The 25303-nt window shown below is 42.9% G+C and overlaps 3 protein-coding genes across 7 annotated transcripts in view; 2 read left to right on the top strand and 1 right to left on the bottom strand.

Moving 5' to 3' along the window:
* Nucleotides 1-1601: 1601 nt before the first annotated feature.
* supt4h1 (SPT4 homolog, DSIF elongation factor subunit) lies at nucleotides 1602-3487 on the bottom strand. The gene is made up of 5 exons (XM_079355956.1): nucleotides 3156-3487; nucleotides 2626-2732; nucleotides 2482-2537; nucleotides 1986-2039; nucleotides 1602-1839 (listed from the first exon to the last, which is right to left on the bottom strand). The coding sequence occupies exons 1-5, from the start codon at nucleotides 3222-3224 to the stop codon at nucleotides 1772-1774; spliced, it is 354 nt and encodes a 117-aa protein (XP_079212082.1). The 5' UTR covers nucleotides 3225-3487; the 3' UTR covers nucleotides 1602-1771.
* Nucleotides 3488-5176: 1689 nt separating this feature from the next.
* hsf5 (heat shock transcription factor family member 5) lies at nucleotides 5177-9834 on the top strand. The gene is made up of 7 exons (XM_079355124.1): nucleotides 5177-5845; nucleotides 6253-6308; nucleotides 6476-6772; nucleotides 6982-7073; nucleotides 7160-7513; nucleotides 9045-9131; nucleotides 9233-9834. Exons 1-7 carry the CDS (start codon nucleotides 5304-5306, stop codon nucleotides 9233-9235), a joined length of 1431 nt encoding a protein of 476 aa, XP_079211250.1. The 5' UTR covers nucleotides 5177-5303; the 3' UTR covers nucleotides 9236-9834.
* A 1403-nt stretch (nucleotides 9835-11237) lies between these two features.
* rnf43 (ring finger protein 43) overlaps nucleotides 11238-25303 on the top strand; it is a gene marked incomplete at its 3' end in the record, with an annotated part of 85688 nt that continues 71622 nt past the window's right edge. For all 5 annotated transcript variants that reach the window (XR_013780116.1, XR_013780117.1, XM_079355948.1 and 2 more), the window contains exon 1: nucleotides 11238-11866. Coding sequence is in view for 3 of the 5 variants with exons in the window: in XM_079355948.1 (XP_079212074.1) it covers nucleotides 11645-11866 (222 nt within the window). The remainder of the gene's footprint in view (nucleotides 11867-25303) is intronic.

Here is a 25303-nt window from a genome sequence, read left to right on the forward strand (position 1 = left end):
CAGACAAACACAGAAACAAACTAACAGACCGTTAAAGGGTTCAAGAGTTACACAAAGTCTAACTCTAAGATGCTTCCTGGAACAGTCCAGAGATTCTGCACAGCTGATGGTTTGTGTCGTTTCTGTGCCGGTAAAGGTGCAGACCTCGAAGACGCTGCTGGGCTCTTATATTACACAGGGCTGCATGGTGGTGTTGTAGTATTCGAGTTCAGCCTTGTTCTCAGAATCAGAATCGTTTTTTTTATTGCCAAGTACATTTACATATACAAGGAATTTGTCTTGGTGTATTGGTGCGAAAGAAAAAACAAGGTTGAAATGAGAAGCACTTAAATAAGACCACTTTTTGAAGGTCTCGTCTCGGAATCAATTTGATATCAGTTACGGCAGCAACCTTCCACTCTAAGCGAGTAACACGCCCCCATGCACACAAAATAAAGATTTTTCAGTGATATTTATGGTCACGGTCTTCACGCTGTCTCGATACATAAATGTCTTGGTCTTGTCTCAGTCTCTCCCTGCCTTGGTCCTGTTCTTGGTCTCGACCATGATGTCATGGTCTTGCTCGGTCTCAGAGCACTCTGATCTCGGGTATGTCTTGGTCTCTGATAGCAGGGCCTTGCCTACAACATGAGGACGTTGAGGGGGAGACAATCACACAGGCGGGAAACCCACGAGGGCAGGAAGTGAAGGGTCTGAGATGAGAGAAGTTAGTAACGCAAAAATAAAACAGGAACTACGACAAAGGAAAAGTGAGGACAAAAGTTAAGATGCAGAGCTGGACATGACACTGATCATTTTCTGTGACACGTGAGAGTCTGAAGCGTCAAACTGAACTGAACTCTTCCTCCTGTTGGGAATCATTCAGACGAGCCCTTTGAGTCCCCTCCGCTGACATGTTTCTCTTCTATCTTTGGATATTTGTTCTTTCCTATCAGAGTGTGTGTGTTTCATGTGAACTGCAGCATCTGGAAGTAAAGCCACCTGCTTGCCTTAAATAAACCATGACAGACGTTATGGCATTATATTCACATCACCAGTAATTGGGTTATGCTGCCTTCTACTGGCAATAACTAGTACTGCATGTAATTCGGATTTTCATGAAAAAAAACACCCTCTTGTGGGCTACATTAACAATTACAGAGAAATCTCCAAACAACAAATTATCCCAGTCAAAAGTCCTCTAGACACTTCCCCTTGTCTCACTTGCAGAGACTAAACCATAGATGGTCCTAGAAACACTGTTTGAAAGTCTCAGATTTGGCCTTGTCTTGGTCTCAGACTGGGCAGACTCCAGATTTTAAATCAAGGCCAATAAAGAGGCCATAACGTCAATTTATTCATAAATTCATTTTTATCCACCGGTTACAGACGCAACCTTCCCGGTGTTATGGTCTAAATGAGGGACACGCCCCCTTCTCACAAGATGATTTTTCAGTGATATTTATGATCTTGGTCTTGTCTCGGTCTCAGTAGGCCAGATCTTGACTTCAACACTATTATTTGTCACACAGTGTGACAAATAATAGTGTAGTGCAGTGGTTGTCAGTACATCAGCAGAGCTCCCCGTGTTTGCAGAGATCAATACGAGAATCACACGTATGTCTTATAAAACAGAACTTTATTTTCTCAATGATTCCCAGAAATAAGAAATTCTTCCTCCAAATAAAAAAACACACCTACACGTGTAATCACAACATTAGACAGCTGAAAAAGAAAATCCAGAAGACATCACAGACATCGTTTAAAGTATTCCCCCAGTGATATTGAAGGTTTACGACTTCACTGCAGTATCTCTGGATTTATAGATCACTCCTCTGCTCTTCAGCTCCCTCACCACACCTGTAGGAGAGCAGGAAAAAACTTTAAACAGCTGGTGGGAAAAAGTAGATGAAATATACAAGAATCTGGGATTTAAAAAAAAGACTTTTGGGGGGGCTGTTTATTAAATGCATCGCTAAGAATCACGACACTTAAACATGGTGTACCTGGAGGTAATCTGCCCGTCACTGACACGGCATAAACACCTGGTTTGAAGTTTCCTGTTGGATGGAGCAAACAAACATCACAGAGTCATTCAAATGAAAATATTGAAACGACACAGATTAAACTTTTCTCAGCAGCCTTAAGGTTCAGGTTCACTGATCACCCGGTCCTGTCTAAATATGATTTGTGCAGATCTCAGATTAACAGACATGAGCGTCATGTTTCATGCCCACAGCCACACAAACACGACAGTTTTAATTAAACAAACTGACATTTCAGCAGTTTGAACACGAAGTGCAGCAGACGTGAAAAAAGGATTTACCGACTGGAGGATAAACAAAAATGTTTCCCAGCACCTCTTCCTCCAAAAATTAACGTTCCCAGTTTTTCCACCATCAGCGCTGTCCTATTGTACGTATGCTCGCTCTCTCTCCCTCCCTTCTCTCTCTGATGCTTTAACTTGTATTCAGCTTTCTCTGTTCCAGCAGACCTCCTTACCTATTCTCTGCCATTTAGCGACCCAGCTGTCCTCAGGACTCATCATGGCTACCACTCTGTGGACAAACAGACAGCAGCGGTAAGCTTTAAGAGACATCAGTTCAATCCATGTGACATAAAAGTTTATGAATAGTCGATTTTTACCCATCAAAGGAGGAGCTGGTGCATTCATAAACCATCTCTCTGTTTCCCTTCATCTGAAGGTAAGACTCACAGTTGTCACAGCCGTCGTATTCAAACTGGTCGATGGTCTAAAAAACACAAAGACACAGAGAACTGGTTATTATACAGTGTGATTAAAGAGTGAATGATGGCTCAATGATCCTCCTGATCTGCTCACAACAGGTCGAGTCTCACCTGAGTCACACACCTGAGTGTGTTCATCAAGTTCTTATTAAACTTCACTGTGACGGACAGTGGACTTAACTCATCTCTGAGGAGTGATTAGTTTGTAACATCAGCTTTTTAACATCAAATGAAGGCATTTCCTGGTTAAATAAATAAATACATTAAACACTAGACATGTAAACTTTAATAAGACCTAAGCTAAACTCTGTGTTATTCAGTAATTCTGAGTCATAATTAAAGCTTTTTTTATATTTTATGTCAAGTTTGAGACACAACAGAAGACTGCAGCGTTAGCGCAGAAGCTAACTGAAGCTAACTGAGCTTACCTTCACTAACGAGCAGAGGAGACAAGCCCGCAGATGACGGAGGTCTTTCGGGACTGTCTCCAAAGCCATGCTGATAATCTTTAACAGAAACTATGTCCAAAATATAAAAACAATCTGAACGGATTAATGTTTTGAACAGTTCCCGAGGCGCTGGGGAATTACGTCACTGGCTGACAGGACCCAACGGAGGTCCGGAAAGAGGCGTCCAGATTGTTCGCCAGTGTGAAAAGTATTTTATCTACGATCATAGAAAATGAACATTTAAATTACAGAGGGAATATTTAATGGGATCTTTATGTAAAGTCACAAACTGTTCAATTAGTCTAAACGTTTAGATTGATTTACGCATAACGTTTTTACGTCTTAGATCTATCATCTCCCAGGGCAACCACATCTATCATCTCCCAGGGTAACAACATCTATCATCTCCCAGGGCAACAACATCTATCATCTCCCAGGGCAACCACACCAATACACAACCCAACTAAAATCTAACTCTCTCTCTCTAAAAAAAAAAAAAAGACTTTGCACAGAGCTCCTGAAATCTGAAAAAGTCAAATCAACAAACTCTCATTTGAGCACGTTATTATCGTTTGTACAAAAGATCATAACGTTAATACAGTATCATAATATGAGGCTATGTTGTGGGCACAGGAATTGTCATTGTCAATTTCAACTTCACTGTCGAAGATTTTACTTCATTTATTTTATTTTTTGATGTTTTGACTTTTTTTATGTGCATTTTGAAAGAAAAAAACTGGCCCTAATCCTCTTCTGTCATAAAATAAGCAACATTCCCATGTTATATGATGTATTAAAATGACTTTCTTGCTGAAATATAATTTATAATATTTAAAATATAAACTCTGACCAGTTGGTAACTAGAAACATTTCATCAACTGCTCCAACGGTCGAACAAGAAACGGTCGGTTCTGAGAATCAGCGGATCATCTTCATCAGCCAGGTAACGTCATCATCATCATCATCATCATCACTTTCAGTCAGTTCGACTACACACACACACAGACACACAGACACACACACACACACACACACCAATAAGGACATGTGAAAACTAATGTTTGAACACTCAAATAAATACAATCAGGTTATTGACCAGTTAACTTTGAGCTAACGTCCACCTCAGTAAGCTAACTGCTAATATTGCTAATCGTCACTTAAACACATTATGTCCTTTAAAAGTGAACACGTCCGTCAACATGTACAATCTATAAATAATATCTTTTATTAGGTTAAGACTGTACTTAACTTGACTTAACTTTTTTTTTTTAATAATCTTGATTAAACTCCTTAAGTTTCAATGATCATTATAAAGCTTCATGAGAGCAAACCATTTTCTACCTTTAAATGTAAATCTTCATTTTAGCTTCCAATTAAAAAGTTCATATATAAATATGAGGCAAACTTAAAGAGTTAGAAATGTATAAATCACAGAAATTGTGTACCATCTGTAATACATAATGACTGATAGACATTCAATTTACAATGTTAAATAGGGATGTTCATTCAGCATAAAATCGGTACATTGATTCAAAAGTGTCACGGTTCACATCTGTACTCTGAAAAATTCATCTCAATAACACGGTGAGCGTCAGCAGCTGTAGAGAAAGATTAAGAAGAAGTCTGGAAGCATTTTGGCTTCCCCCAAATCGAAAATAAAAGAGGTGACAAAATAAGAGACGGGACAAAAACCTTGAGCAAATGTTACAAGAAGTACACAAAGTACAACCAACATGATGGTGTATTTTATCAACACCATGATGAGTAGTTTCAAACACCTCCTCTTGTTGAGAGAAAACAAACATTAAAAGACCAAACACACTGATGCGCAGGTTAGCGGCTCCTGAAGGAATCTGTTTCACTCATCATTTATCTTCAGTCTCATTTCTGTCGAATAAATCGCGAGAGAATCGTATTGTGAGTTCAGTGTTTAGACATTTAGAACATTAAAAGTCTAAAATGTGAACATGTTGAGTAAATGTCAGGGTCCTGCCTGAGTGGTCCTATTGTGAAGGTGCTTTTGAGCAGGTGAATTATGAACTGATATTTAGATGAGGAAAAGCATTGTATTCATGAACTTTAATATCTGCTGCTTCTGTATCAAATCCTAGAATAAAAAAAAAAAGCATGGATGTTGGTAAATGGTCTCTACCGGATAGCATCAACCCGAACAACTTCCCTGCCAAACTGTGGCGTTTGGTGAACAACCCTGAAAACAATGCCATCCAGTGGGATAGTCAGGGCAAGGGCATCCTTATAGACAAACATCTGTTTGAGAAACAGGTCCTGTCGCCGAGCACCATCCCCTCAGACAACACCGATGCCTTCAAAACCACCAACTTCTCAAGCTTTGTCCGCCAGCTTAACCTGTACGGCTTCAGGAAAATTGAATCATCCAATAAAGACCACAAATACTCGCCCAGGGGCAGCGCAAAGTGTCAGCATTTTTACAACCCCATCTTCAAGCGTGACCATCCTGAACTCGTGCCAAGTCTGAGGAGATTAACTGCCGACAACAAGGCCAAGATAGAGGCCGGTCAGGACGTCAGCTGTCGGCCCCCCAGTAAATTCGCCAGGTTCAGTCGGGGCAACAATGCTGAAGAGAAGAAGGTGATAAGAGGCAAGTTTTACTGCATACAGTGGAAGAAGATTGTGAAAATGATTACATAGTCACAGCAGTCTTACTCGAGTACAAAAATATTTTTATTTTCACAGTCCAGTACGTTTAATTTCACTGTTATTGTCTGAAATAACTCACGCATTCTCTACTCATTTTATATGGAGTTCTTTATAGCTGATTATGTAGTGCACTCATTTTATTTTCACACCAAAGTAAATTACAGTATATATATATATATATATATATATATATATATATATATATATCAATCCCTTCCTCCCCTGATTAGGCCTCCCCAACATTCAGACTGAAGGTAAATCGAACAAGGGTGCACGTATTGCAGCTTAAAACGCTGCAATCTTGATTGAAACAGCTTCTAGATTTGAAGTCTAAATATCTCCAAATAAGAACACGTCTGTGTTCACGCTGTCGCTCTTCTTGTCCGTCTGAGACCAGTCATGGAAAATGCCACTTTCTGCCTCTAAAGATCTTTGAACCACCAATGCATGATGGTATACATATATGGCTTGGATTGGTTGTACACTACTTTTTACAGTGTATTGTGGGATACATTGAGTGCACTATATAGGTTATGTTCATGCCTGCCCAGATTAGGGACAGCACTACAAAGTAGTGTATTCAGGTTATTAATAAGCCCTTCTTTTGTCTGTCTGTGCAGACAAGTGTTCGCTGCACAGCCCCACCCGCCAGGAGTTAAGTCATCCTTACTATCCACAAGCAGCACAGCCTGGGACAGCTCACAATGGAACCCCAGTCCCACCAAGATACCTGATGAGGGGTCATGGTGCAGCTCTTTCTCCTTCTGTATTCGCTGCAGACAAAGGGATGCAGATGTCTGTCAGTCACCACTATGCAGCCGTAGCCCCGAGCTCCAGTGCCATGCACATTCAGCAGGGTTTACTGGCCCGTGCCAACCATCGAAGTGTACAGTATCAGCCCGGCTACTATTCCCCAGGTGAGCATTACATCAGTTAGCTTGTTGGACCAGTTATAGATCCAACTTGTTGCATCACTGTCCTGAAAGCATACCTCAGCTGCACCACTAAGGTTCTGTGTGTTCAATAAATATTACTGATGATTGATTTTTTGTGAAAGCTTAATTCTTTTCCTCAAGAAAAGCCTGTCTTTGATTATATAAGATATTTATCTTTGTCCATTGTAAAGTCTGCCAGTGCTACAGCTTGAATCTCGGGGCCTCACAGATGGCCTGTAGTAGGCTTCCGACAGGGTCATTCTCTCCCTACAATTATTATCAGGTGGGTGACAGATTGCTCCTCAATGAGGACTTTTTTCACATGGATAGTAAGTCTAATGTCTGGGTTTGTTGATTCCCTGCTCCTAGGCCAGCTACCCTGCCAATATGATCTGCACTGGGTACAACAACCAGGAGCCACAGAGCAGCGACAACCAGGAGATGAAAAAGGTCGACATTAATTTGGACACAGTTTTCCAGATAGCAGATGAGGTGATGGAACCTCTGCCCAATCGATGCCTCATCAAAGTTAAGTCCCCAGAGAAGTCATTCCCTGTGAGTGCACCGCCCCCTGTAACCTTTAATGCCAGCTTCATGAAAGCTCTGCCTGTTGAACCAATCACAACGTTAGCCTCAGGCAACGCCAGTGTGGTCAAATCCGAACCGCAGGAGGAATCTGTGGTTTCAATACCTGAGCAACTGCCTGAAGAGGTCATGTCCAAGGTAAGACTTTACAGTTTAGAGTTTTACAAGAGGTTGGTCTTTTCTAAAGGGAACAAAAGTGCAAAGGAAGGAAGGGTGTGGTCTCTCCAGCAGTCTGCAAATAGAACCCCATGTAAATGTGTTTGTGTGTGCGGTTTCCCCTCTAATGGGCCCTATGCAGAGCCTGGGTGGAAGCTGTGCTTAATGACTGCGCTCCAGGTGACTAAATGAAAGCTAAAGTTGTCAGAGTTCATCCATATCATCGTACACGTGGTAAAATATAAAACCAATAACAGAGGGGTGTGGAAGTCCAAAGAGATGAGTCTGATTACTGAGAGGAGCCAAGTGATCCAGATCATTGAGAAGAGCCGGACTTCACATCACTAAAGGCCCTGAGACACAGAGGAGACAGACGGCTGTCGGTGAGCTGGTTGCCACCCAAGTTTTTGTCCTGTGTCCTGCTCTGTCAGCTCCAGATGGCCTTTTTTGGCTGATTCCACATGTTGAATCGACGCCTACAGTTTGGCGTCGGAGAGGGGAAGCACTCTGATTGGCTGTTCAGATAATCGAATCAGTACACAAGAAGAAAAACGGGCTGACAACACAAGTACCATTTAAAACTTTTTATCAGACATTTTCAATCAGTAGTAGGCTGCCTATTATGAGTGGTGAGCGACAGCAGTGGAAAATGGTCTTTTTTTTTCTTTGTCCTCGTTACCTTTTTTGAATAACGATGAAAGACTACCGCCACCTGCTGGCATGAAGAGTTATTTCCTCTCACACGTGTGCAGACAGTAAGTAGTGATTGGCCGTCGGCAGTGGTGTTTGCGGTTTGTTCTAGTGCAACTTTTTGGCCAAGACTAAAGACGTGCGCCGAAGCCACAGACAGCCTTTGTCACCACTAGTTTGTTGCTGTTTGCTTGGTGTATCTGTTTTTGTCCTGCTGAAATAAACAAGGCCTCTCAAAAAAGAAGTTGTTTATTTGACATATCCAACCCCAGAATGTATTGGTCAGCGTTAATGGAGCCTTCACTAATGTGCAGGGTACTGGACCTGTTTAAAAAAGTGAAATGGCATTGTACCGTCATGTGCTCCCTGCTGATACGTGTATCCATGCAGATGTTACAGAGTCGATAAGGCTGCAAAGCTGTGCTGACAGTTTCACAAAACTCTGGGATTCAAATACTTTAATGTGTCTCGAGGATCTCTTTTTGAGTGTTTCAGAACTTTTGGATTCTTTTGGTTTCCACTGACACAACTTTTCCGAAACATCAAATTCACAATGTGGGCTTAAAATAAGTATCCAAGTTGCTCACGCATGTAGGGAGCTGAAAGGTGTGCAGACATTCCTAAGCTTTAACATTAGACTTGTTTGTGCAGTTTCATGATAAATATTATTTTTCAATGTTTTAAAGTCATCACATCCTGTTTTTATTCATAGATGAAAACTTTTTGTAGAAACAGTTACCCATGATGTAGATCTTTATTTTTTTGTCTATCAGTCAGAAGTCCTGTACATTATGTGATGAGCTTTCTTCTGTACCCCGTCAAGGTAACTAGTGACAATGCAACTGTGGAGAATAGCGACCCCGCCAGAGACACCCAGCAGGCTACAAGCAGCAGCTGCACTTCAGCTTTATAGGGAAGACTTCACACCCAACATTCAGCACATTCACAACAACAGTGAAAGGAAAAGCATGCATTTTCACCCATCATAACTGGAAAATGTATTCCTCCTTTTAGATCTCAGCTTGTTGTTTTAATTGAGAGGGAGGCATCATTCAGCGAGGGCATGATCTAAACGTCTCACTTTTACTCTCCACTTCAACGATTTGAACTTTTTAAAGCAGTTTAAGTCTTATTTTCAAAATACTTTCTACATTTTTGGTGCGATTTATGAAACGTGCTTCACTTTATTATCAGTAATTTTTAAAAACCTGTTTAAAGAATAGTCCTCAGTAGAAGTGCATTTGAATACTTTTGTGTGTGTGTGAAATGTGTGTTTTTCAAGTCTTGTGAAGGTTATTTTACACACAGGGGGTCCATCAAAAAGAAAAAAAGTCTGCACACACTCAGTCTCTCCTCTTTTTAACATGCACAATTCTTATTTTTAGCAAATTTGAAATGGGACAATGTAGAAAATATGAATGGGAATGTGTAATTATTGTATGTATTAGTAGTTATTGTTAGCAGCTGTTGGTTTTACCTACTTTAGTCCACTTTTTTTCTGTAACGCCTTTCTTTGACGCTGCATTTATTTAAAACTTTTAACTTCCTGTTTTTAAAGGCAGTTGTGTACATATTTTATAATCAAAATAAATATGTTTACTCAAGCAGCTTGACAGTTTGTCTTGTCTATCTTATTTTTAGTGTTAACCCCGGTGTGCCCGAATGGTACATTGGATCTGGTCCTGTTGGGATTTCTCCACTAGATGGAGCCACTCATTTGTTTTTGATGAGCAGTGTTGGCCTACGTCTGCTCCGCCCTCAGCGGTGATGTGGCCTTCATGTGCGGCTCGTAAATTCCCATTATATTCGTATTAAAGGATTATAAATTCAGGAATATTATTGCTTCCTCTGGGAAAGCAAGCCTGAAATAAATCAGTATTATTGATAGATATGTTTCAATACAGAAATACATCATCCTATTACCAGAATCAATCAACAAATACGACTCAGAACTTTACTTACATGCTGATTGTGTAACATCTGGATATTACTAATTACTGAAACCATCAGTGGCGTCTCTACATTTGTTTGTCCACGTTGATTTTGGTAAAATAAGTCGTGTGATATGATCCCTTCCTTCTCTTATGAGACGTTCACGTTCCTGACCATCACTTGCATTAACGTATTCTTCTGGAGCGCTCGTGAAGGCAGCAGGACAGTGAGCAGGTAGAGACTGTCAATGGGATCCCAGGGGAACGAGAGATAGTCTGGAAGGTAGACTTTGGAGACGGCGTCCCTCAACTTTGTCAACTGTACATGGAGACCATAAGAAGGTTGGAGCGCGTGCTTTTTTTTTTTTTTTCTACAGTCGCGCGACTCCTTCAGTTTCTTTTAATTTGATAAAGGATTCTTTTTAAACTTCGGCGTCCTCGGTCAGAAGGATCGAGTCTGATTTCTCAGAGTGCTACCTACGGAGGCACTGAACCCAGTGTGTGTGTGTGTGTGTGTTTGTCTGTGTCTGTGTGTGAGAGTGAGTGTGCTTTTAACAGTGAGCGGCGTCAAATGAAGAGCGGCTGCAGAATAAGCTGTTACAGAAGCCGCTTGAAAACAAAGTTGTAAGGGGGATTACGACCACCGTCCGTTCTTTTAGTTAATCATTAGATACAACTCCACTTAACTACTTCTTCAAAGGAATTTTTCGCAACTCCTTCACTTGTAAAAACTATTACCCAACTCGTTGGCACCACATTATCTACCAGCATGCCTTATAACCTTCCGGCGGCAACCTGTATCCCAGCCTTTGAAGTCCGAGCCTCGGCCTTTCTGCGTGTTTCTCTGTGGATTTACCCAGAAAGTGTGGCGCCCACGGGATGTACTTCAATCTGAAGGTGTTTATCAACAATGTGATTTTCCTGTCCAGTGACTGCGGCGCACTGTAATGTTTGGTTCGGATGAAGTTTCCAGGAGCTGCCAGTCTCAAAGAGGATACAACAGTTTGACTCCACAGATGAGGACTTGAGTTGTGTTGTCGTGTGAGGAGCAGGCTATCTGAAACCAACGCGCACGTCGTCAGGCTCTAACACAACAAAACGTATCTTCACGGCTCATTTGAGTGTACAATGATTCGCCACCCACATGAATGACACTGGATAAAAGTTAATTCACGCATATTTTATCCCGGAAGACACAGTTTAGTGAAAGGAAACTCTCCATGTGGGCTCTGAGTGTGTGCATTTCTATACCGTGTCCAGTTTGAATATTAACTCTTCTGCTGAATGGAAATTTTAGGACATTCACGCATGAGTTATGATGGCAGACCTCCAGCATTAAAACTTTGGATGCTATCCGTTTTGCAGTAGTCACCGAGGCTGAAGGAAGAAGTGGGACTCCTATTTAAATATTTCTTCGTTCTGTCTCTCCGCGGTGCTTGCCTGCTTTGAAGTCCACCATGTGCGGCCGGGCACCGCCACTCCAGCCGAGGCCATGACCGTCCCCCAGCGGCGCCTGGCCGGGCTCTGGCCGTGGCTGCTCATGGCGGCCCTGCAGGTGGTGCTGGGCCAGCCGGGCCTGGAGTCCGAACGTCCGGCCCTGCGAGCGCTCATCAAGGTGGCACTGCTGAATCAAGAGTCGGCGGGGAAGCCTATCACGCTGGAGGGGGTGTTCGTGGGAGGAAGCGCAGGCTACGCAGAGGGAAAACTAATGCAGGTAATGAAGTTGTCATAAAAAGAGTATGTGCATTGTGTGACCATGCTGTCACTCATAATGTAGACCTACCCCCAAAACATGTAGACCTCCTAAAAAGAGGGGTTCTGGACAGAATTACAGGGGTGAATGTGGCACCTGTTTGCTTTGTGCTCTGCAGTTTCTTCAGGCTCCCCTGAAAGCTGTGAGGAAGTGAAAGCCTTGATCAAAGACTTTATGAATCAATGTGCTTCAGAGGGAATCTGTGGTCTTCAACACATGTAGTGTGTCTGCAGGACAACCTAACCCCCTGGGAACAGTTGTGCCTTGTTACAATGGAGAGATCAAATAGGGACTTGAAATACTAATGCTGAAGTTTTCTTTGAAACGCCCACAACAAATCCATTGGACTGATATCCACTAATAACACACAAATATTCACTCCTTTGAGCTTTTTCATTTTATTGTCAGGTGGTAAAATGGATTTCATTGGTGCTTTATGCAAATGACAGACACAAAATAGTCCAAAAATGAAAATGATGAACAAACGTGTTTAGTTTTGAGCACTTTGCTGTGGGACTCCATATTAACATCAATTGCAGCCGCCTGACATTGACTTGTGCATTTCTTTATATTTGACTCTGTTTTGATGAAGAGCTCATAAGTGGATTCACAGTCCAGGGTGTATCACCGTAAAATGAAGAGAACTCAAAGGCTGTTATAAAAGTCATTATAGGGCCTATAAATCGGACACATTCACTTGATCTTCCATTTAATGAGACTCTCAGTGCATCTGTGCCTCTGTGCACGGTGACTGTTTTGGACTTGGACACACCTGAACTTGTTGCTGTACGCCATTAAAAACTCTATTCACGCACATTTTGTTCACAGCACCCAGCATGTAGTGACAGAACATCGACACAGCGCTGACTTTCAGGTTTTATTGAACTTAGTTTGTTTTCAGTCTATTTTTACTTACGCCTGTGGTTGCCAGTCTTATAGGTGTATCCTTTGAAGGTGTCAGTTTTGTTTTGCAGCAACTATTTATGGCATCAAATGTTCTTCCAACGTTTAAATATCAAGGTGTGGTTGAAAACAGTTATGAAACACAGCGAATCATGTTTGGACCCATTCTAACCCTTAATTGAAGCAAAAATGTGTTTTTGCACAATATATAGAGAGAGAAGCATGCCGCCGCCACCCTGCACATGTAAAGTATGCGCTCTATTCAGCGTGCATATTTAGGATTCAGGAGTGGATTAGGGTTCCTGGGCCCTAAAGCTGCGGCTCTGTCAATTTATTTACCGTCTCCAAAGAAACGGGACGACAGATATGAGGCACTGTAGGATCTTGTCTCTTCTCACTCAGCGGGCGTGGGAGGTTTGGTGAATGGCGAGCCAGATGCTGCAGTTTGCCATAATTGATAAGGATTTACGTGGCTTCTCAGCAGAGAAAGCCCCGTATTAAGTGCCCTGAAAGCCATCGCTATGTTCCTCTTCTCTTTTACTCTATTTGGCTTTAATGTGTGTGTGTGTGTGTGTGTGTAGTGGATGTGACAACATGTTATGGATGTGTATCACAAGTGAAGCTAAGATCAAAGACACCCCGAGCTTTCTGGGATTTCCAGCTTTTGGTCGTTTTTTTTTTCCCCTCTATAAAACTGAAGGCTATTTAGTTTTGTTCCACTGGCTCCAGTACAAAGCAGCAGGGTTTAGGAACATACTTATTAGGGTGCACATGGGTGGTAGCAGAAGTGATACTGTATCTGCCCTGGTTTCCCTAAAGGTGTAAAGAATGGTGCACACAGTCAGACTAACATTTTTCTCTCTCCTCCTCAGAACAGGTTGTTTCTTTTTGTTTGTCCAGTCGGTTTTGTCCACTCTTCTGTATTCTTGTTCCCCTTAGGCAAACCTGTGATTGTGGTTCTGTCCACGGCTTGGAAGGTATACTTTTGTGCGAGTCTCTCTTCCCAGGCCGTTTCCCACAGTGCACAGAGGTGGTGTTATGCTGCAGGATACTCTTTGTTAAGGCTTAGGCCTGTTCCAACAGGTCCTCAGTGCTTCTGCAGGCTGCTTTATGGTCCCGCTTTATGTTCATGGCTTCTCCGAGATTCAAGATATTTATTGTCGCCCTGAATGCGTACAAATATAAAAGAGCGATTAAGTAAGTGGTAATACAAACATCAGTTGAAGGGTAATAAAAATGCAGAGAAAAAGAAACGTAGATAAATAATGTTTAGAAATATACTGGGCTGTTATTGTTGTATTTATTTCAAAGTGATGGCTTGGTGAGACAAGCTGCTCCTCAGGCTGTTGTTTGGATGTGTGGAGTCCTTGATGATCCTCAGAGACTTCTTGAGACACCGCTGGGCGTACAGCTTCTGCAGACTGGGCAGTTGAAACCCAGTGATGTGTCGGGCCGTGTGCACCACCGTGCTGGTGCTGCTGGGTTTCCGGATGGTGAAGCAGGAGGCTGTCTGTGGTCCCCCTGCAGACGTCCCTGAGGATCTGGAGGCTCAGACCAAATTTTACTCAGGCGTCTGAGGCTGACCAGTCTCTGTTGGGCTTTTGTGAAAACCAGGGCGATGTCATTAGCCCCTGTCAGGCTCTTCTGAGAATTCACCCGCACATATTTAAATGTGTCGCCTATCTCCACCCGTGTCCCGCTGATGGTGAGGGGGGAGTGAGAGCCTCCCCTCCTGTAATCTCCAATGACCTCCTCAGTCTTGGAGACGTTCAGGGCTATTTCATGGTGGTCACCTCACCTCCCTTAGTGGAGCGTCTTAACGACGCAGGAGATCAGCCCAACGACGTGTGTGTAAGCAAACTTCACAGCGGTGTTTGAAGCCTGTGTCGCCATGCAGTCATGAGTATAGAGCGAATACTAAGGCTGCTTCCTGTTTGTATGTGAAGCCAGCACAGAGTTCAAGTACATTTCTTTGGAATGTAAATATCATTTTCATGAATTTAATTTGTTTAGTTTTGGTCAAAAAGCAGCAGCTTTATGGAGCCTTACACATAATTCAACAAACACATGATAAATTATGATGAAAAAAAAAATTGGTATCAGTTTTGGATCTGAACGGAAAGAAGTGGATTGTGCATCTCGAATGTTTACTATAGGTTCCTTATTACACTTTATTATGTCTCTGTAAAGTAATTATTGTCAATGGTAAGAAAGGTGGATACATACATACATGCATACTGTACATACATACATACTTTATTGGTCCAGAGGGAAATTGAAGTTAAAACATCTGTTAAATTTGACAAAAGAAATATGTCTTTAGATCATTAAAACAATTTGATAAACATACAACTAATAGGTGAAACTAAGGGCTACTTGTTTAACGTTCGCATTCCTCAAATGATCAGATCCCGTTTTGACTGTTTACCGACACATCAGTAACTAAGATGTCCCCTGTTGTACTCTGTGTAGTCAAGTCATAAGACTCTGTATGTGACCTGGTAAGTTTTGGTATGTATCTCTATGATCCACTAAACTGTGATCTGGCTGGAAGCTTGCCCTGTCCTCTGAATGGACACGTTCATTGGAACACTGGCTGGGGTCTGGCCAGCGCTATTTGGACAAATACAAGTGCTGAGGAATTCTGACTCTCCCCCCTTTCCAAAATGAAGCTTACATTGTGCTCAGAGGAGAAGTACAAAGGCTTCTGGGATAGCTTTGAACTCGAGGGGATTGTGGACTGTTCTCTGCTCAGAGAAGAAGTTTGGGTTTATCCTCCGTCTGGAATCGGACCCCAGTGAAGCACAGCAATAAAAGCTGCTCTCTTGACTTTCCTTTCTTATTTTGAAACGTTGAATCGACCTTTGAGAGATCCCTTAAATACATTGGCTATAATTAAGGCGGACCAGGCAATTGCCTGAACATCAGTTAACTCTGCACCACTTCACATTCTTTCGTCTCCTTTCTCAGTGTCCCACAAGGTACTGAAAGCCTCCCTGTCTCTCTCTCTCTCTCTGAGCCCTCCACTGCCAGAGGACACTATCTGCACATTTCCCTGCCTGGCCCTCTGCGCGGGCCGTTTGGGAGTGAGGGATGGGAGGGCGGAGGGGGCGCTGAGGGAGAACATCAAAGAGGGTCCAGTTCCGAACGTGAGCTGGGATGATTAAAAAACAGGGATTGTTTACTCTGCACTTCCCATATGGGCCCCCTCCTCCCCCTCCCTGTAGATTTCCTGTCCATACTTCCTATCTCCCTGGATGAGATAACAGCCTGGACTCAGCTCCTTGGGGCTCCTCGCTGCTTCGCTCTGAGGAGCTGCTGCTGCGCATAGTTCTGCTTTTGTTTATATAACATAACATTTAATCATATCTGAGAATATAAATGATGTCTTTTTTTTTTTTTGAGAGGGTCCGAGAGTGTGTGCAGGGTCCTGAGGCTGGTTTTCCAATCTTGTGTCTGTGAGATCATAGACAAGAGGATGGTCTGAACTGAAAAAGATTATAATCTTCTGTACACACACACACACACACACACACACACACACACACACACACACACACACACACACACACCTGCTGTTGGTAGTTACAATTGCGCAGACACAAGATCTCAAAATCTCGTTGGATTGATCCACTATCTGCTTTTTTCAATATTCCTCAGGGCTCGGTATGTTCGCTGCCGTCTTTGTGTAAGAACAGGACATTTGATTGGTGAGGCTTCCTGGTCTGCTCGCTCTCATTGGCTATCGTAGCCTGACTTGGAATCTTAACTGTCGCACGTTTGACGTATGGTATGTTGATGACTTTATTTGTTTAAAGGAATATCTATACAGTATTAGGTTCAATGATTTTCTGAGATTTGGTCAAAATATGTTGAAAAAGTTTTTAGAATGCAACAAAATCTTTCAATTCAATTCTAAATGTCTGAAGGATTTTATGGATATTACATGCAAGAAAAGGAGCCACTGGGTTAGATTCCAACCTGGGCTGGTTGCTTGAAGGCGATGGCCTCTGTACATGAGGTGCATGCTCTTACCACTACGCTACCAGCGACCCATGGACAAAAAATGTAAACGTTCTCATACATTTCTCTGCTTTCTCTCACTTAAATATTCCGATGCATATAAATCAGAAATCATTCAGCTTCATACTTCGTGCTTTTCTAATGAACTTGTGATCAGGTAAAAATCCACACCTTGAGCAAAACTCCCCAAATTCAGATTTTCATGTTTTCTTTTAATTCAGTCAACATGGAAGAATGCTGCTCTGAAATCAGCTTTATCGTCCGTCCTCATTTCTCGCCAGCAGAACTCTTCCATATCCGGGGTCATGGACACTGATATGAGACCTGAACGTTAGCAGCAGCAATCAGCCCGTCCCACCTTCCCTTCAGCAACACTGGCTCCTACTTTCAACTTTAAAGCCAGAACATAAACAGAAGAATCATGCTCGGTGCTGTTGATCATTCACATTCTTATTGTGGACAAGCTCTCACAGATCTGCTGTCAGGACGTGTTTGTCTTCTACTCTTCCATATGGCCTTTAGCTCAGCCTGCCTGCTTCTCTGTCATCTCCTTCCTCTCTGTGATCTGAGACTACAGTTCTCTGCTGCCTCTGGCTCCAACCACCAACGGACCCCCTCATGTGTCCAACATTTCAGACGCTCTCTGGACTAATGGTTTCTCCTGCGCAGGGATCTGACAGAGCTGCAGCCCCGAGCAGCGGTTAGCACTGTGTTGTCCAGTCGTCTCCACTAGAGATGCTGTCGAGATGTTTCTCAGGGCACTGAGAAGAAGGGAGAGGCAGGTAGAGGAAACATGGCAAATCTCTTAATCCTGCCGGCCCCCTTCTTTTTAAGTCATTAGACCAGGTCTGGAATTCGTGAACGTTATACAACACATTCTTTTCGACTTTTCATTGCTTTCCTCAGACGCATAACAAGAGAGAGACTCTGTAGCTTCTGTATTCTGCCCCGACCACTTTCGTTCATCATATTGTACATCTGCGTAAAAGAGTCTTAACTAAATTCTGCACCCATGTGCAGCTTATATTCAGAGTATAGTCGCACACAACGCAATATGGTAAAGGCATTTCCACTGGACTTATCCTTGAAACGGCACTCAGACAGACGGATCTGGAGAGGACGGAAGAGGAAACATGAGAGCTGAAACAAACAGGGTTAGAATCCTCTGTTTAAAGTGAGGGCTTGTCTTTTACAGCTCTTGGTTTGTGTGTTTTTAACCTCACACACTTCAGTGAACTCGGATGGAGTGGTGCAGAACACTCAAATAAACATACAGATTAAAATGTTAATGATGCAGGCCTTTTCTCACTCTGCTTTTTGAGCCCTTTTATTGTCTCGCCCCCACTGAGAAACCCCGGGGGCTGCTGAAGGAGCAGCAAATGTTCGAAGCTCTTTTAAGTTGTGCCATTATGTGCCATGCATCCACGACAATAGAGAGGAATGAGTCACTGCCAACTCTGAAAGAACATATGCACGCCCTCACTTCTACACACAGGCACACACACACATACGTTCCTTTCCCTTTGAAGCTGCCGCACCTGACACAGGGCCAGGCAGGGCAAAGGGTGCATTCAGGGTCAGTGCAATTCAATTATGTAAAAATGCCCAGGGTTAAACATTTGCGAATATCTTTGCATTTTGGCATTCTAAATGAGATGAGTATCTCGAGTGACCTTTCTGAATGTATCCTGACAGTGCAGGTCAAGTGAAGCACCTGTCCTAAAGCATCCAGTTGAAACCAATCCGCTGGGAGTACACTGGAAAGCCTGCTGATCCATGGGGAGAGTGCAGGCCAAGCTATCCCTTCCCCGGGGATCAAGGCCACATTTATGGAGATTTGCAAAGAAGCATGTTGCGACAGATGACGATTGCACCATGTGGCAGGAGAATGCTTTTGACGGGAGGTTGACTTTGTTTGTATTCCCCACTAGGTGAAGGCTTACTTACATTTTCACAATGCATTGCCAACATTTTTTTTTTGTCACACATACTGTGGACTGATAAGACTTAAAGGTCACATATTCTCCACCTCTTAAATCAGTATAAATAAGTCTCAGAGCTCCTTAAAACATGTTTGTGAAGTGTGTTGTTGTAAATCCACTCTGATCCTGTATTTGATCATGTCTATAAACCCCTCTATTTCAGCCCTGCTTATAACAGGCTGTTTCTGTGTCTGTATCTTTAAATGTAAATGAGCTGTGTCTGACCACGCCCTCTCTCTAGAAGGGGTTGGGTGGTTCTGGCTTTCTCTCTCCATGCCCTATTGTTTACTGTGAGAAGGCAGACTCAGAGGGCAGAACAAACACCTAGCTGTGGGAGTGTCACCCACCTGGGGGAGGGGCTACTGCCCTTTGTGATGTCATGAAGGAAAAATATCTGAAACAGCCTGGTTGAGCACACATTTTCTGACAAGTGGAGCAGGCTAAAGTCTTCATTGGGGGGTTTGTAGACAGATTAGGGACACGTAATAGAGTTAGAGAAACATGGAGAAGAGTATTTAGAAGAATATGGGCCCCTAACAAATGCTAAATGCCAGACACAGTTTTCCATTGAAAGGTTACATACTGTAGGGCATTAAAGATTTTCAATGAAAATCTTGTCCCAGGTATTTGTATTCATGGTTTTTTGTCTGGTAAAGATATCTTCACGTTTTGTACGAGTCAAAGCCAACCTTAAATAATGTGAATTGAACCACTGAAATCCTGGTTTACTAAAGATTCCTAACATCCTGTCTTGGAAGTTTCAGTATGTTGTACAGTTTGTTTAATGATTGAACTTCTGTAATCACTCGGGGCCTCCTTTATCCTGCTGTCTTATCAGTAGACGGCTAATATTCTTTTAATTCGAGCCAAACTAAAGTGTTGACTTTATTGAAGTCACTCGATGATACTTTAGCCCAGCCTGTTGCGTCAGGAGCCACCGCTAACATCAAACGCTCCGAAGTTCCTCTTCTGTTTTTTTCTTCATATTTCTGTTTGTCTTGCTCCTTTTTTTTTTCTCACCACGCTGCGTCAAATTCCTCCTCCTCCTCACCTCCTCTCTTCCAACCAGCCCTCTCTTGTTTCTTGACGGCTCTTTAAAACGCTCGTAATTCATTGCTTGTGCTCTGCTTTCAAGGACAAATATGGCTACGTGAACTCAAAAGGCAGGAAGCGCTTAGTTTGCTGAGAGCTTGGAGGAAAAGAGTCATCACCATACCACAGATAAATGCTCTCCGACACACTCCCTCCCTCTCTTCAGCTCCCTGCGGCTCCTTCACTCACTTTTTTTCCCTCTCCACGGCTTTGTGCTCGCCGCTTTGGCAAACACAGCAATCACCTCCCAGCAATGAAATTTCATACCAAGTTATTTGATTCACGTATGAGAAGCTGAAAGTATTTTTTACTAGATGTGAAGGACTGGCACGTTTGCATCAGCCCTGCAGAGTGCAATTGTCAAAAAGCAAAACATCCAGAGAGCACGGTCTGAGAGGAAGCACATTTTCTACTTTTCTGCTTGAACGCTTGGCTCAACGATCCGCAAGAAGAGGAGCTTTCACCTGTGCGACGGTCTGGCTCTTGTGTGTGTGTGTGTGTGTGTGTGTGTGTGTGTGCGCGTGTGTGTGTGCAAGCATGACTGAGCCATTGTGACTGTGTTCACAGCCTCTGTGTGTATGTGCGGAGGAGGCGGAGCTCCTGTACTGAGATCATTTACCAAACTCTATTAAGCAGGATCAAAGTGACTTAGATCTCTCAGTGCTGCATGACTACAAAAGCCATATTGTAACCCCAGATCCAGGGAGATAACTCTGCTGACAAAAAATGCTTTATGTCTCTAAAAGTCACATGGTCACTTCCAAACTGTAACCAGCATGTCCCTGTTTTGACCTCTTTTTTTATCTTTTTCTCAGAAAAGCTTCAGGGCTAGTCTTCATAATGACCGACATACCTCACAGATTTACACTTTAATTTAATTGAATTAGTAAAGCCGAGTACAAATGGCAAATATCAGTCTGAAGAAGTCTGATTGGCTCTCAGTTCAAAACTACAGTATCAATCAGCACTTACTTTAAAAGGACTCAAAAGTGTTTTTTTCCAGAGGTGAAAATCCCATTCATGATCTCAGCAGCCGACTTGATTATTCGCCACGATGTCATAACCTTAACAGGTCGACTGACCACGAGCAACCCGAGTGTGAAACGATGGTTTGTGCTCCTGTAGGAGGAACAAGCTCGTCAACCTTGTTTAAAGACAAGCAAGATTTATTCACAATGTCGGGTAAGAGAACTACACTACCCATTATTATAGTGTCACAGCGACGTCTCTGATTGGTTGGGCATCACACATTGACCTTTGCTACCGTTCCTCTGAGCTGATCACTTTGGGATCCCTAACCACTTCCTGTTTCTGGGCTTAACTCCCAGTCCTAATCTTCACTCGAACAGAAGGGCCTTACTGTTTTTCAAAATAAAAGCAAGTAAAGTACTCTCAGTTTAAGACAAGACTTCAAAATAAAAGCCTAACTCTAGTTATTTTCAAAAACAAAATAATGGAATTTCAAACAAGCGATTAAAAATGTGATGACTCGTGCTTAACTATTTAAATTTAGCGATTAACCGTTGTTAAAATTGTAGTCGTTTGACTGCCCTACATAAAACGGAACTATTTTGGCTCATTAACCCTGGACTACATTTTTAAGACATTTCCGGATCCATATTACTTTTGCATTAACGGTTACTCAGATCATTGGTTGTTAATCCAGAGAATTTAGTGATCTTTATCAGTTTCCCTTTTTCACTGAAGAGGTACAAAGAACGAGATGCCACTTCCAGATAGATTTAACAGAACAATCACTGATGTTTTGTTTGCTGAAGAGTCAGTGTTTTTAATTTAGAGCGTAGTTATTTAAAACTCTGTAATCTGAAAATGACTTGCTTGAAACCACGCCATATTTATTCCCTCTGTAGCCACTAGCCTGTTGCTAATGACTGCAGCATGAGCGGGAGGTGAATGATTACTCTGTGAACGTGGCTGATCATCATACAGCCAGTCACATGCCTGCCAGCATGATGGATGGCTGTTCTCTCAGTCGGACTAAATGAAAAGTGCATGCTTCTGAATCAGACAAAGGGTTAGCATGTCTGCCCGCGTGTAACTGATGTGTTCGTCTGCGCTCACCTGCAGTGAGACTTTCCTCTTCCCCTGCAGGGTGTTTGGTTGAAAATGCACAATCCGGCCTGTAGAGACACAAAGTCCCATGTGACTCCCCTGGGAGGACTTGAACTGTTGTCACATGATCTCATGTCCTACGTGCACATGGATGCATTTTACACACTCCATTCACAGCTGTTACCTGTTCATTTAGCACAGTGATCCAGGTCACACTTAGTCATCATGCATGACGTGAAAAATCTCTACAAGTCCATTTGTTTCCAGCAGTCTTTAAATCTCACATCTGGATGAAATGACAAGTGATGGTAACATGAGTCTGTGCACGAGTAACACACACTCTGCTGCTCTTTCCTCAAACATCTCGTCCTCTCTCTGGCATCGTCACATTGATGTGTGCGTACAGGGTTAGCTCATGATGCGATGCAGACTTCCTGTCTCTGCTGGTCTCATGTGGGGAGACATCAAACTAGTATTTCTGTGGCGATACGACGATATGCACATTATCGTCATCTTCAGTATTGTTTTATAAATGTGCTCTCACCCTGTGGAGTGTTCCTCGAGACTCGCAGTAGCTGCCGTAAAGCGGCTGTTGTTTCTGTAATCTGGTTCGCAGTGTGTGTGTGTGTGTGTGTGTGTGTGTTTGTGTTGAATGAAACTGATGGCCTCTTTGCACAGTTTTTGTTTTCAAACGAAGTATGTTCAGTTAGATCTCGATTGATGTCGTATGTCTGCACGAGAAATGATACGTGACTTGAGTCATGTCGTACCCATCCTTACTCTCCAGATAATGTCGATTGACCTTTTAATGAATATAAATACATAACAACAAAACACTTGTTAGCACACGATCAAACATTATACAACAACTTTATTTGATAGCCAACCACGCTGCTCCTAATGTTGAGGCGTTTAACCACATGATGCATCAGAAGAATCAGTGACCGTGTACAGTGTTTCTATTCCTCCAGGGACGAGACTTAACAGTATGATATGAAGTGATCACTGCAACGCGTTGTGACTTCTATTCTATATACATCAACTTGACCTACATACCGTACTTTAGTGTCCACTAGGGGGACTCTGTGGTGGTCTTGTAAGGGCTCTGTAGGAGTTCTTTCATCAAGTAGATTTAGTTATTTTACATTTAATTTGAGTGATCTTTGTAAACAAACAAAGAGGCGACTCCCCGAGCACTGAGGCTGATGGAAAGCATGTGAAGGTTGGAGGCGGTGATGCACCAGAAAGAGAAACGGGTCTTTTCCTTGATTATTGACGTGCGGCATGAAATGTGTGTTTGCATCTTCTGAATTGAACTTCTTATCTGCGTATAAACCTGCTGCAGCGGTGCATCAGTGGTTGTTTGTTAACTTTAGCGTTTCTGTAAAACTGCTTTTTGTTTTTGGGAATTTGCCACTACAGGCTCCACGTGATGCATCAGAGTAATCAGTGACTGTGAACAGAGTTTATATTTTCTATGACACACTGCTGCACATCTTAATCTGCCTGAATCAATAAATAAAAACAAACATGTAAACAGAGAAAAAGCACATATGATTTAAAGCACACCTCACTTTGACGGCACACTCTCCATAATAATGTCTTCAGGGCTCTGTTTTCGCTCTTCGACCGTGTCAGAGGTCTTTATCGAGTGCAAACACTTGACCGCTTCTTTGAAGCTCGCGCTAACAAAGCTGCCACCAGAGGATTATTAGTTTTACCCCAGGTGGAGAGACTGATTCAGCACAGCCATGCACTGACCTCGCTGCATGCTCCAAAAACTGTAAAACCCCAACTTGACTGTACACCGTCCCGCCGCTCTCAGAAGAGGACTGTGTATCTAGGGAACACACGTCAATTGGCCATGACCTCCTGACTGCCTGCTCCTAATTAGACGCCGTCCCTCACTGTGCCTCTCTCTCTCTTGTGCTAAGTAAATACCTTGGCACCCAGCGGGATTGCTGACAGTCTGCTGTTTAGGGTGCTCTGAGAGAGGCTGGGACAGTCGCTGACTCCGCCTGTGTTTAACCCTCTGCAGCGTGCTTTACCCGACACGAACTGCAACGTAAAAACCAAAGGACTTCATCGCTGAACTCACCCTGAATATGCCTGACTATCTTTGCTCTTTCATGCCTGTGTTGGTTTTCCACTTTGACATTATTTTCTACCACTGGCCTTGACCGCAGACGGGGACTTTGTGTGGAAGTGATAAAGCCGACTATGTATCATCTGCGTCTGCGTTACATAACCTGTTCCAGAATAACTTTATTTATATAGTACTTTTAACTAAGTAACAAAGTGCTTTACGCTTAAAATGAGCTGACATTTCTCCAACATAAACTCTCCCGCTGTCTGAAAGCAAAAAAACAAAGCAGAGCCTGCTTTCGTGTCAGGCGCCTTTAGTGCACACCGCCTCACTGGAGTCAGGTGGGCGGATCAAAAGGCAGGCTTTATTTGAGGGAACAGGGCCGTTTACCTGATAACTTCCACTGAAAAGAAGCAGAAAAAGAATACTTGAGAGCTAACAAGGCATGTTTTTAGGGCTGTATGGAGTCATATGGTCTGTTGGTGGCTGTGGTGGCCAAGCCTCAATCTCCCAGCCTGCTATTTAAACCCCCAGATTGCTGTGCGGGAGCGGAGCAGAGCTTGGTGTCGCTCTTTGTTCTGGGCCCTAGGTTAGCTCGAGCACAGCGTTTCACCGCAGCAGCGCTGAGAGGCAGCTCTGAAGACTAAAGCAGAGCTGTGTGTGGTTCGCTGTTTGGTCTGCTCACTCTGAGATTAGCGCAGCAGGTTGGCAGAGCGTCCAGTAATGACATGTCTACTACTCCCGAGTCCTTGGACTGTCTGGGACACGCAGGGATACTTAAAAGCAGAATGTAAACACACACAAACACACACACACAGACACCTACACACTCGTACCAGCACAAGATTGACTTTTACATGGAGAGAACGCCAACTCTGTGGTCACAGACACGGCATAATATTTACAATGTCTGCCAAATGAGATGTGACATGGTCAGCCACTAATAGTCGTGGACACAGATGACACAAAATGTTCCACTAATGTCACCGAGTCAAAACCCTGTTTGCACAGCTCTGCGTCTTTGTGAATAATAGTCTGAAAATAAACCTGTGAAGCGGAGCATGTCAGTGTGGATCATAACCAGAGCTGTCAGGAAAAAAAACACATTTTAAATGTTTTTTTTTTCCATCATTTGCTCTTATTTTGAATCGTGTACTCTGTAGGTGTATGTTACTTCCTGTTTGGATACAGTCCTGCTTTTATTCTGAAAGAAAACAAGGAACTCTTATATATGAAAGG

This window comes from Symphodus melops, assembly GCF_947650265.1.
Source record: "Symphodus melops genome assembly, chromosome: 11".
Taxonomy (NCBI): Eukaryota; Metazoa; Chordata; class Actinopteri; order Labriformes; family Labridae; genus Symphodus; species Symphodus melops.

Coding starts and splice junctions, on each gene's coding strand:
- supt4h1 (XM_079355956.1), bottom strand. CDS start 3,224: ATGGCTTTGGAGACAGTCCCGAAAGACCTCCGTCATCTGCGGGCTTGT. Junction 2,733..3,155: donor TCCTCTGCTCGTTAGTGAAG/GTAAGCTCAGTT, acceptor TGTGTTTTTTAG/ACCATCGACCAGTTTGAATA. Junction 1,840..1,985: donor GACGGGCAGATTACCTCCAG/GTACACCATGTT, acceptor GCTCTCCTACAG/GTGTGGTGAGGGAGCTGAAG.
- hsf5 (XM_079355124.1), top strand. CDS start 5,304: ATGGATGTTGGTAAATGGTCTCTACCGGATAGCATCAACCCGAACAAC. Junction 7,074..7,159: donor CTCCCTACAATTATTATCAG/GTGGGTGACAGA, acceptor CCCTGCTCCTAG/GCCAGCTACCCTGCCAATAT. Junction 7,514..9,044: donor CTGAAGAGGTCATGTCCAAG/GTAAGACTTTAC, acceptor TACCCCGTCAAG/GTAACTAGTGACAATGCAAC.